Below are 12,094 nucleotides of genomic sequence, written 5' to 3' on the forward strand. Positions count from 1 at the left end.
GAGGAAGAGACACTTAATCTTACCGAGATCAGCACAGTCCAATACGACAGCGACTCTGAGGACAGTTATCCACCAGATGACAGAAAAATCGCAAGGATGCTTAAATACCTCCTCAACAACAAAAAGCTCCCGGCAAATATACCCCAGGCTCTCATAGAGCAGTCGAGAGAGGGGAGAAGAGACGACAGCTTTCCTAAGCACCTTATCCCCAGAGAAACAAAGTGTGTAGAATGTGAATACACACTCTGTGAACATCTGATAACAGCGAAAGGCAAGATCCTGACAAGCACAGGTGTAGTTGAAGGTTGGTACCATCACAGGTCTTTCTATTGTGTTCTTATCAGTTAATGGGTGACATCATCTATATGTAGCCTACATGAGAAAAAGAAAAAAATGTTTCTACTAATCTCAAATGACATAAAAGCAATAATCATGATCTTTGGTTGGACTGTGTTTTTTAGGAATATCAACATACAGGAAATCATGCCTGAACTGTGGCATGATTTACAGATACCAGGAGTGGGAGGAGGGTATCCACAACTTTGATGACCACATCATCCTGTCTCTGCACTTGTGCCTGATGGTCAGGAATGCACTACAGGTACTCTCTCTCTCTCTCTCTCTCTCTCTCTCTCTCTCTCTCTCTCTCTCTCTCTCTCTCTCTCTCTCTCTCTCTCTCTCTGTCTCTCTCTCTCTCTCTCTCTCTCTCTCTCTCTCTCTCTCTCAGACACACACGAAAAAATGTGGGGAGAATAATAATGTCAACGGGACATAGATGTGCTTTGCTACCGCAAGCACACTAATGATAAGATATCATTGCTTGTTCCTCTTTTATTAAAATGTATTCATTACAGATAATTTCTGTAAAATAAATGACGATTGAAGATGCAACTCTTACAAAATATATTACTTTTATGAATTTCATGAACTTTACATGAATACACGTACAGTTGTGTGTCATGTGGAAACAACCCAGCAGTTGTTGTTATGGACCTCCACAGAAAAGGGGTTTTCAATATGCCAGGTGAGTTATGCTATTATTTCACATATGTTAGCTTCATTGTTTGTATAGCACCTTATCTGTCTCTGTATTGTGTAATATCATATTACCCATGCCCTTGTATAACCATGCATCAAAATGTCATGTTCGGAGTGTTTTTTTAGTGATTGTGCTATGAATAACAAACTATTGTTTTAACAGTGAGTGACATCCCAAGTCCACCTGAAGGCTATGATGGAAATGTTGACATGGATGGAACACTGTGGCCACAGAAATGCTCAGTCGGGGATTAATTCCATGTAAGTCTCGTCAAAAGACAGAACAGCTAAAGAACAGTTGGAGAGAGAGTAAAGTATATTAAAATGTGTTTAATGTTGTGATTATGATAGCTAATACTCATCACATTTGTTCACAAAGATGGACGGAAGAACCCTTTTGTTGTGCCACCAAGTTATAATCACTGGGCCCCCTGGATTGGCCCACACACCCGGAGGTCAAATTCTGTGTTGAACACAGAATTCGAAAAATTGCAAAGCCCCAAAACGGATGGAGATGATAACTTTAATGATGATGAAAAAATGAATGAGGAACGGCTCACAGATGAGCTTGTGAACCTGAAGGTGAATGAGTTGATGAAATATGCCAAATCCACTTCTTTATGCTAATAAAAAATGTGTTTATGCTATATTAACAATATCAACTTAATTGCATGTTCACAACAGGTACAGGAGGTCAGGGCACTGTGCAAACAGTGTGGTGTGGATGATAAGGGGTCCAAGATAGATATGGTTATGAGACTGTCTGACAAAATGTCTAGTAGAGTCACCTACAACAAGGTGTTTGAGAAAGTGTGGGGTGCTTCTGGTAAGTGAAATGATATGGAATGTTGAAGATATTTTCACTTTGTTATACATTGTTGTGTTAAAGAAATTACTTATCATTATGTAGTAGGTTAGCTATACATGCTCCTAATGTCAGTTATTACTGTTTTTTTCTGTTTCACAGGTGGTTGGGCAGTTATCACTTGCCCATGTGGGGTTGTCTTTTCAGTAAAATTCAACCTTAGAGCAGAGAGTCCACGTGACTTTGTCGACCTCTTGCTGTCCTGGAAACACCTCCCCAATGTGGCTGTGTATGATTATGCCAGGGGTCTGGCACTGCATGCCAACCACAGGCAGCCAGGAATATTTGCCCCTTTTCAGGGAAGGTTACTGGATCCCACCCCAGAAAACGTGAAGCAGGCCTCGGAGGGAAAGGTCCATGTCAGCTTGCCCTGGCTGAAATTTCAAAAAAAGCCAGCTGACAAAGATGGTCACCCTCTTACTGGATCTTCACAGCATTTTGCTTTAAACGATGTGTTCCACCAGGGGAACAGCAAAGACCAGTGTGAAGTTCTAAGAAAACTGGAGTTTGTTCCTGAACTTGCTGGTCTAATTAACAGCCAGTGTGCCGAGCAGCTGTTTTCAGGGATGAGAAAAAACAACTACTTTTTAAATCAGACAACCCCATCAACACACATTTTTCTACAAAGAAACATTCTCCACCACTACAACATGGCAAGAAACCAAACAATCAAAAATCAGTACAGCAAGATTGTTCCTCCAGATGTTTCATTGCAGTTTGACACCCATGGAAGGGTAGTCTTAGGTATGGAATTGAATAATTATGCACATTTGTCGTCTTCATCTACTTTAGACAATAAAGTTTGTTGCATGTTTTTCCTATAGCTCACTCCCCATCAGCTGCGATGTCAACTGGGTCATATGGGAAAGAACAAGAAGACTCTCATGAGTATGAGTCAGAAGTAGAAATGCAGTGTGACACCCTTGGAATGGTAGTCTTAGGTATGGGATTGAATATTTATGCACATTTGTCGTCTTCATCTACTTTAGACAATAAAGTTTGTTGCATGTTTTTCCTATAGCTCACTCCCCATCAGCCGTGATGTCAACTGGGTCATCAGGGAAAGAACAAGAAGACTCTCAAGAGTGTGAGTCATGGCTCTATTTTGCACATCAATCAAATGAGAAATGTGACATTTCACACTTAATTTAATTTTTCGGTTGTTTCTTTCTACACTAGTAAATGATGACAGTGAGCAGAGACCTCATGGACACTTCCCTAGTCTCCACAAGTTTTCAGCACACAGAGCATACTGGGGACAGAAACTCCAAGACAGCCAGGAACAACTGGTAAAGTTAACCATTGTGCCACTGTGGTTATCTATGAATGTCACTCATATAATCATACATGTATAAAGACTTTGTTTTCTTGCACTAGCTGTCTCATGTCTTGGATGAGACCAAAAGTCACACTCAGCACCTTGCAATGGTGAATAACATCATCCTGACCCGCTTTGACTTTTGGACTCTGGGTTTGCAGCAGGACATGGAGGGAACGGTAGGTATAGAGAATGTGCTGTGCTGATATGGTTTATGTAATATTTTTCAAAATCTTTCAATAATTTGTGTTTATGTGTTCTACTAGATCCTGAACTCTTGTCTCAAAATGATTGAGAAGGTAGTGTAACTCCTGTGAAATATTTAATTCAAAATGATTGGATAGTCTAGTTCAACAGTCAATATATTTTGAGAGTAAGAGATTTAGCAAACTTTCTCTGTTATAGAGAGTAGAGAACCTGTTTGCTGCAGACAGCTATGTCATTTCCTCTTGGTTCCCACCATCATCGAGGAACCCCATGGATCACCTTCCGGTAATTTGTTTAAAAGTTTTGCTTTATTGAGTGAAGTTTGAGCATTTAATATTCAGCTATCGTTGTCTTTTTAAAGGATAATGCAGCCAGTCTGCAGTGGATTATTTTCCCAGTGTCCGTACCTGGACATTGGATACTCTGTGTAAATACCTTTTTATATTTTCTTCCTTTTTTTTCTTTACACAACAAGTTGCTCATTGCTGATTTGAATGTTTTTCTATAATTAAATCCATGTGAGTTCTGCTGGGATTCCAGGAACATTACACAACTCACTGCAACTGGTTTTATTTTAATTGAAATATTTAACAGATACTGAGGCCACAGGCTAGGGAGATTTTCTTCCTAGATTCCCTCTGGGGCAGCGGTTGGAGAGATGAGAGTAGAACCAGTCTATTCAGGTTTTTAGGGCAACTCACATAATCCCATCTGGACAGTGGTAGTTCTGTTTTAAACCACTTGTCCTTTTGTTGGTTTTAATCAATGGTTCTGTTTTTATTTGATCTAAAATATTCCATTCCATATTCCAACAATTTTCATTCCTTAAACAGATGGAAACAGAACTATTTATCTTTTTGAGTTGGGCAGTTCTGTTTAAGCCCGTTATGAAAACTTTTTTATTTGAAGTTCCAACCTCTTCCTTCTTCAGTTCAAGCTTTGTTCCAAGCGTTTATGCATGCTTTTCAATCAAAAGTTGATTGAAGTTGAGTTACTTTTATTTACTTCGCTTATTATTTGTACAGACACGTAGCTCACAGCCTCTCTTCTGGCCCCTGGAGAGAGCTTGGTGTGGATGATGTCCAGGTGAGACATTACATAATAGCATTTGCTAACTTTTTACTATTTTCTTGCCATACTTTTATTAAAATACATTGTTCACACCTCAGGGCCTAACAAAGCAAGAGTTCTCCAACAACTGCGGCGTGTTTGTTTTGATGGTAAGACCTAATCAGCATGTTATAGCATTGCTGTAAAAATGTTTGCTTGCTACATTAAAACCACATTAATTTGTATTGAAAAAAATGTATCATTGGGAATACGCCTGACATTATATTAACCAGTACCTCTTGACTTACAGTACACTCTGTACATTGTAATGGGGGCCAAGTGCGATTTCAGCGAGGTATGTGTAAATCGTGACACATTATGCTTAGTGTACAAGGTGTTATTTTTTTTTTACAACATATTAACATCTTCCTGCATTTCCTTCTTCAAAGGAAAACATGCTGCAAATTAGGAGATGGTGGTGTCTCACTCTCCTGCAGAACTTCCCCATGCCGTAAGTGCCCTGAATATCACACTTTTGAATCAAATCACAAAAAAAAACAGTTTTACTCACTGTCAACAGACCAACATGAATGTTTTCATAGTGAATGTATGTTGTCATTAAATCACTAAGGTCTGAAGAAGACCGATTGCAGGACAGGAAACGGCGACGAGTGGAAGGAGGGCTACAGGTGAGAGGTCATGTGATTAATTAGTCTTGTAGTCAACTATTGCTAGACCAAATCGTAATCCCTCCACTTATTTCAATTATCTGTTTTACATCTTGCATTGTTATTGTGCCTATAAGAACTGCAATCTGTTTCCTTTATAGACGCTGGGAAATTGACAAACTGCAAACCGGGAACAGGGTTGGAAGGATGGTGAAAATAAAAAAAATCAATGATGCAAAGTCTTCTGTCTGGTTTATTTGACTTAGCTAATATAATTGAGTGTTCAAAATAATATGTGTCTGGTTTTTATATATATTTATTTATTAATTTTTCATAGTAAAAAAAGACATTTGACAAGTTAAAAGTATGTCTCTAAGTCATTGTGCTGTGCTGTATTGACGTTTAAGAATGTGCTGCCGGATTTGCGCCACATGTTGGCGCCCCCGAGCCCGAGCGAAACGTTTAGACCAGCCCACATTTAGGGAAATTTAAGCTCCTCCTCGATCTGCGAGCTGCAGCCAGGGGCACTTGAATTCTAAGGCCTGCCGGAGTCATTCCCCGGTGTCCTTCAGGGACCCCCACTGTGTTCCTAGCCGCTCCTTGAGTTCGAACCCTGACATTCCATTGGCTCAAAGGGAGCGTTTGTTTTTCCTTTGTGTCATTTTTCTTTAGTGTTATCTTAAAGCTTTTATTTTGTTAGGCTCTTTTTGCTTATTTTACTTTGAAAAGCCAGCGGCAAAGAAAGTTTCACTCGCAGGCGGAGCTCGCAGAGACTTTTCCCTGATCCACAAACTGCTGCTCCACAGCTGTTTATACCTGCAGACGGACGAAGTTCATTTTGTTGAAGGAAAAAGAGACAAATTCTCTCCTTTCCGGCCCAGCACTGATCCCAGTTGTCACCAACCAAACCAGCGGAACACCGCTCTCGAGGTCACGAAATCTATATATAGATATCCTTTGACCTTAAATAGCGGGCTTGCATCTACCGCAATTCGGTCCTAAAATTCTTTTGTCCTAAAATTCCTTCGCCCTAAAATTCCACCATTTTGGCTCCAAGTAACGCGGTCTGTCGGCCATTTCGATACCGCATCACGAGGCCCGTCGGCCATTTTGATGCCATTGCCACTTCCCCTTTTCTCTCTCTCACACACACACACACACACACAAACACACACATAGATATATCATCGGTATTACATGTGTGTGTTATAAATCGTGGTAAGTTCTGCTGTTGTTGTTATCTGAGATGATACAGTGGAGTTTGATAAAGGAATAATCATTGATTGACATTAATGTTATTACCTTTTTAATAAATAGTGTAATTAAAGTATCTGTATCTTGTGATTATTTGTGCATATGTATGTGAATACAGCTGGATTATGATTGCCTGTGCTCGAACTTAAACCCTTCATTGTTCATTATTATATTATTAATTGAACTTTTATAAACTGAGTCTCATCCTTCCAGATCGATTATTGGTCCCTGATACCAGGATGGTGCCCCGTCTTTGATAAATTATAATTACAGATTGAATTATTCTTAATTGATAACCTTGTCATTTTTTATTAATAATTGTATTATTCTTAATTGATAGCTTTATCATTTTAAATTATTTTTAAAAAAAATTATTATTTTTTTTAATAATCATATTTCATTAATTTGATTATTAATTATTAGCCAACATCAAGTCTACTACTATTGCACAACAATATTAAAGACAGGAAGAGGTGGCCCGGTTTGATGAATCTCAATTTCGGCTGTGGAGCACAGATTGCGGGGTCAGACGTTGGCATCTACAGCATGAATCCATGAGTTTTTGTCAATAATCCAGGCTGTTGGTGGGGGTGTAATGGTGTGGCACATGTTTTCTTGGCACATTTTGGTCCTCTTAATATGAACATAATGTCACAGAGTATTGTTGCTCAGCATGTGCATCTCTTCATGTTTACAATTGGAATATCTTAGATAAAGAGGCACAAGTGTGGTATTACTGAATGTATGGTTACAAAATGCCCCGATAGGAATGATAAAGATGTTGTTTGTTCTGCCCTGGCAGGTGCAACAAAGCCGACTGGAGTTTGGAGATGATTTCAATTAAACTGCACAAATAGAGCAATGTTTGCGAACTAGTTCAGGAAGTCAAGTCAAGCTGCGCTGCTGTAATCATGTGACCAGCCTCACTCTGTGGTCTATTTGAGTCGATTCAGTCCCTCCACCACTCCAGCATACACCTGCAGTCTCCAACAGGGGAGTTAAAGATATTTGCTCATCGCTCATCTCTCATCATTATATTATTTCAGAGTGTAGACGCTAAAGTATGTTCTGCTACTGCAATAAACATTTCTAACGTGAGTTTTCTGGTTCACCATGGATGTGCAAGGTAGGGATGCACCGATTCCGTTCAAACTGAGCAGGGCGGGAGATCCGGACCGGGCCCCGTCCGGCACCGGGCCAGCGGAGGGACCGGGAGCCGGAGCGGGACCCGGACCGGGGTTCACAGCCGCCCCGGGGAAGCTAGCGGCGGCGGCGGGCGGAGTGGGCAAAGTTCCGGCTCCCGGTCCGGCTCCCGGTCCCGGGGCAGCAGCACAAGCAGCCGGCAGCCCGGCTCCGGGGAGCCCCGCGGCCCCGGTGCAGGCGGCTCGGCTCGCACCGGGGCCGCGGGGAGAGGCGCCGGACACTGTCGGCTCCGCACGTTGCTTGCGTATGACGTCACTCACAGCGCACAGCATAGAGTTACACTGAATAGATCAGCCGATATGGATCGGCCCATTGTCACCGATACCCGATCTAGAAATTTCTTCAATATCGGTACCGATACCGATACAAATATCGGATCGGTGCATCCCTAGTGCAAGGCCTTTCATATAAGTGTCACCTATAAAGAGCAATTTACAGAAAAGCGATTCAATGAAAGTTAAGCATCATAAATAATATTATGTTGATGTTATGTTCCCGAAAAGACAAAGTAGAGTTGTCCTGGTGATGATAATTCCTGACCATTGCAATACAAGGTTACCTTCCAGCTGTGATGTACTCCTCTCCAGTGTGGCGTGTCAGTGTCTGTCCATCTCGTACAATGATTTTATCTACATCAATGTACAGGTCAGCTTTGACGTGGATGACGATCTTTGTGAAGCCCCCACCTGCAAATGAGTCCAGCTCACCGTTCACAGACAGCTCTGGTACAAAAAGAGAGCAAACGCAACTTTAAAGTGGGGAGTACACATTGGTTGATACACACTTCATAACAGACAAAAAGATCTTGAGCAGAAAAGGAGTGAGAACTCTCTACAAACATGAAAAGCAAAAGGCATTCATTTAATATTACTGTAAGGGAAAATTGAGACACATTACTGACCCCTGCTGGGACTGTGAAGTAGTTTAAGCCGTTCATTTCCAGTGATGTCAAAGCACAGTGGAATAGACTGATATTCAGCTCTCAGCAAAAACCTGTGAGAAAGATGAGCTGGGGACACACAGAGACACAGAGACACACAGCTGATTTAACTACAGATGTATTATGGCACCTCGACTCTCAGGTGGTTGTGATCAGTGCTCATGTTTGCTTTCTGTGTGAGGATCATTTGTAATTTATGTTTACAAGGTGAAAACATGCCTGTGCTCCGATTGCAATGGAAGAAAGATTTAAAGAAAATTGCCTCAAACTAGATTTAAAAACCGGAGTTACTTTAATTGGCTAGAGAGTCATAGTTATGGTATCTGTAAATAAATTAACACAAAAGCAGTTAAATACATTTATATTACCAAACTTTCAAAGATATTTTAATTTAAGAGGAAATAACATTAATTTACACCTAAACTAAAGCCAATCCCTAAATACAAACATTTTTCTATACCTCAACCGAAGAAAATTGGTGTCATTGTAACAACTGTAAATCAAAATGAAACATTAAAGTTAAGATAACACATCTCATCAAATATTTTTTACATGTAGTTTTCAACTGAAAATAGGTTTCTTAACCTGTATTTAAATCTGTGAAGGAACATCTTACTCATATTAAATCCATGACTGATATTTTATTTGTTTAGTAAATTCATCCTGCGTATTGATCAATCGTGTCGTGCCTCTAATGTTTCTATAGGTGAATCAGGTCAAGTCAAAGCCGTGCATGGAGCTACTGTGTGTACATACCTTCTCCAGGGCGCAGAGGAGGAGAGGGCACTGTAAAACAGAAAGAAAACATGAATTTTAATTACATGAAAGAGGCAATTTGACCAGTTGAAGCAAGCTGTTAGTTTTCTGTTTCTTTTTTCGTCCTGCTGCCTGCATTTTTGTCAGTGTTTTAGCATTATTTTTCCCTCAGCCACATAATTGTTTAACTTTATGTCTCGAAAAGCTCTCAGTTATTTCACTATCTCGTTACACAATAAAAATTCCTGCTGATAAAACAATCAAGTTGTTAATTATTGTTAAGTAATTCATTAAATGTATTTTCAGGTTTAAGTATTTATATTGATAAATACTGTCAAATTTGATCATCCCTCTGATAAATAAAACACATAATATTTAAATCTTTTTGCACGGTTAAAAAAAAAAGTTTTCAAAGCGACTTGAAATCTGGGCAAGGTATTAACATTTTTGTGATATGGGTTTTGATTTAACTTTCTGGCTGTGATTCAAAATCATCCAAAAGATCTTTGGGTTCATGCTCAGATTCCACATGTGCAAGACATTTACAGAAGGGAATGATCTGGACAGAAGTTTGTAAATGTTCTAATTGAGAATACATTTTATTTTTAAAAATTAATATCAAGTAAACAATCCTGCTTATTGATCAATCGTGTCGTGCCTCAAATGTTTCTATAGGTGAGACGAAGCCGTGCATGGAGCTACTGTGTGTACATACCTGATCCAGCGATTATGGTTGCTGTAAAGAAAGAAAGAAAGAAAGAAACATGATTTTTTATTACATGAAAGAGGCAATTTGATCAGTTGAAGCAAGCTGTTAGTTTTCTTTGCTTTTTTCCTCCTGACAACTGCGTTTTTTTTCAAATAATTGTGTAACTTTGTTTCTCTAAAAGCTCCAAATAATTTCACTGCCTTGTTTGAAAAACCCCCCACTAACAATTCCTGCTCATAAATCAATCAAGTTGTTAATTATTGTTAATAAATTAATTTACTGTATTTTCAGGTTTAAGTATTTATATTGATAAATATTGACAAATTTGATCTATCAATATATCCACAAACTCAAAACCAGAAATCTGTTGCTCTTAATAAATGCAATAACTGAATTTCTGTATTTTAATTGCACCATCTGATGCCAAATATCATTGACACATCAGTGTGCTATATAGGGATGGGAGACTTTACAGGAGTTTTCATGTTCGAATATTCATAACGTTATTGAACAATTAATCGATTAATTGCCATGGCATGAGCTCTCCACGCTCTTTCCCCTCCCCCCCTCGTGTCTCGTCCCGTGAGTACTCTGCCGCTGACTTTCTCCACGGCAGCACTGGGCTTGAAGTTAGCTCCTGCTACAGCTCCTGCTACGGCTACACCGAAACATCTCCCCCCACCGGGTGCCCGATAAGTGAAATGGACACTGTTGACTGACTTTACAGAGCGAAGTGCGCGGCTCGAAGTGCGCGGCACGAACTGGACATTGCGATATCTGGACTTCATGCCCACCGTGGTGCAGTGCACTTAAATGACGTGTTGAAGTAATATTTGGTTAGTCTCTGTTCGCTGATACTAAATTCGAATATATACTGAAGTTCTATTTTGTTGCTTGAATTGAATTGTGTTAAAGAGGCTCACTGTGAAAATATATGGTCCATTATCTAAATGATAAATAAAAATATACATATGTGGCATTCGACGTTTAGAGGGACCAGTAAGATGAAGTTTTAGTTGAACTAGTGACAAGTTGCCAGCAACGCCACCCCAGGAATTTCACCTGGAGAGTTAGATTAACCTTAAAGTTAAAGTACACAAGTTCACTACTAATGAAAGCTTGAGACTGGGTCCAGCGTACAATTTCAATTCCTTTTAATTAATATATATATAATCTTTAAACATGACTTCACAATAACATATGTTCAACTTAAACAAACTCAGTAAATGCAAACAAAAGAAAACTAACAGAGAAATTAAATCAAAAGTAATAGAGATTTATCCAAACTGGTAAATCCAAATAATTAAGTAAAGCAGTTTAGCCAAACCAAAATAACTAAGAAAACAAATTAAACCAAAAACAGAAATTAAATCAAAAGTAATGGAGATTTATCCAAACTGATAAATCCAAATAATTAAGTAAAGCAATTTAGCCAAACCAAAATAACTAAGAAAACGAATTAAACCAAAAACATGCAAAGCAAACCACAACAAACAAATAATATCATCAATAAGATCAGTTAGAAGTCGGTCAAAAACATGCAAAGCAACCCACAACACACAAATAATATCATCAATAAGATCAGTTAGAAGTCGGTCAAAAACATGCAAAGCAAACCACAACACACAAATAATATCATCAATAAGATCAGTTAGAAGTCGGTTAACTGAATAGATTAAGATGAGACTGAAGATGAGGCAGCAGTCACCATACTCGGTGGCAGGTACAGCACAGTAGGAGATGCAGAGTAGGATGGATGTGTTGGCTATATAAGCCAGTGGGCAAAACAGCAGCCGGCCAACAGCAGCGTGAAGAGGGGGGGGGGGGGGGAAACGTGCTGGCAGAAACCGCACACACACACGTCAACCCTGCCATAGAAAAATACATTTATTCTAGAGGCTGAACAACAACTGTGGTAACTTGAGTTAGCGTCATCTTATCCACATACCGTCAGGAGTTGAATGAACATCAAAGGAGAGGAAGGGGATCACTTGCGTCGAGCAGCACAATTACGTGCACTCGATCGATCAGCTGATCACTCCCCGCTGCAACCGGCAGAGGAGGAAAACACTCGCATGCCCTACAA

General features: G+C 39.6%; 2 protein-coding genes across 4 annotated transcripts in view; one reads left to right on the forward strand and one right to left on the reverse strand.

The window, feature by feature from the left end:
- Positions 1-12,094, reverse strand: part of LOC132999511 (inter-alpha-trypsin inhibitor heavy chain H3-like) — a 39,401-nt gene that overhangs the window by 4,340 nt on the left and 22,967 nt on the right. The window contains exons 16-19 of one of the 2 annotated variants that reach the window (XM_061069200.1): positions 10,015-10,035; positions 9,300-9,329; positions 8,505-8,612; positions 8,163-8,325 (exon numbers count right to left, since the gene is read on the reverse strand). In XM_061069200.1, the coding sequence (XP_060925183.1) occupies positions 8,163-8,325; positions 8,505-8,612; positions 9,300-9,329; positions 10,015-10,035 (322 nt within the window). Of the gene's footprint in view, positions 1-8,162; positions 8,326-8,504; positions 8,613-9,299; positions 9,330-10,013; positions 10,036-12,094 lie in introns of those variants that run through there. The other variant, XR_009678154.1, reaches the window with a different exon arrangement.
- Positions 940-5,385, forward strand: LOC132999513 (uncharacterized). 2 transcript variants are annotated; one of them, XM_061069203.1, is made up of 18 exons: positions 940-1,024; positions 1,202-1,299; positions 1,418-1,620; positions 1,723-1,864; positions 2,006-2,647; positions 2,728-2,844; positions 2,925-2,990; positions 3,083-3,192; positions 3,281-3,400; positions 3,488-3,520; positions 3,627-3,713; positions 3,790-3,855; positions 4,454-4,514; positions 4,598-4,648; positions 4,789-4,833; positions 4,928-4,989; positions 5,110-5,167; positions 5,308-5,385. In XM_061069203.1, the coding sequence occupies exons 2-13, from the start codon at positions 1,275-1,277 to the stop codon at positions 4,505-4,507; spliced, it is 1,665 nt and encodes a 554-aa protein (XP_060925186.1). In that variant the 5' UTR covers positions 940-1,024; positions 1,202-1,274; the 3' UTR covers positions 4,508-4,514; positions 4,598-4,648; positions 4,789-4,833; positions 4,928-4,989; positions 5,110-5,167; positions 5,308-5,385. The 2 variants fall into 2 exon arrangements, with proteins under 2 accessions (XP_060925186.1, XP_060925187.1); XM_061069204.1 differs by lacking the exon at positions 3,790-3,855.

The sequence above is a fragment of the Limanda limanda genome, chromosome 4, assembly GCF_963576545.1.
Source record: "Limanda limanda chromosome 4, fLimLim1.1, whole genome shotgun sequence".
Taxonomy (NCBI): domain Eukaryota; kingdom Metazoa; phylum Chordata; class Actinopteri; order Pleuronectiformes; family Pleuronectidae; genus Limanda; species Limanda limanda.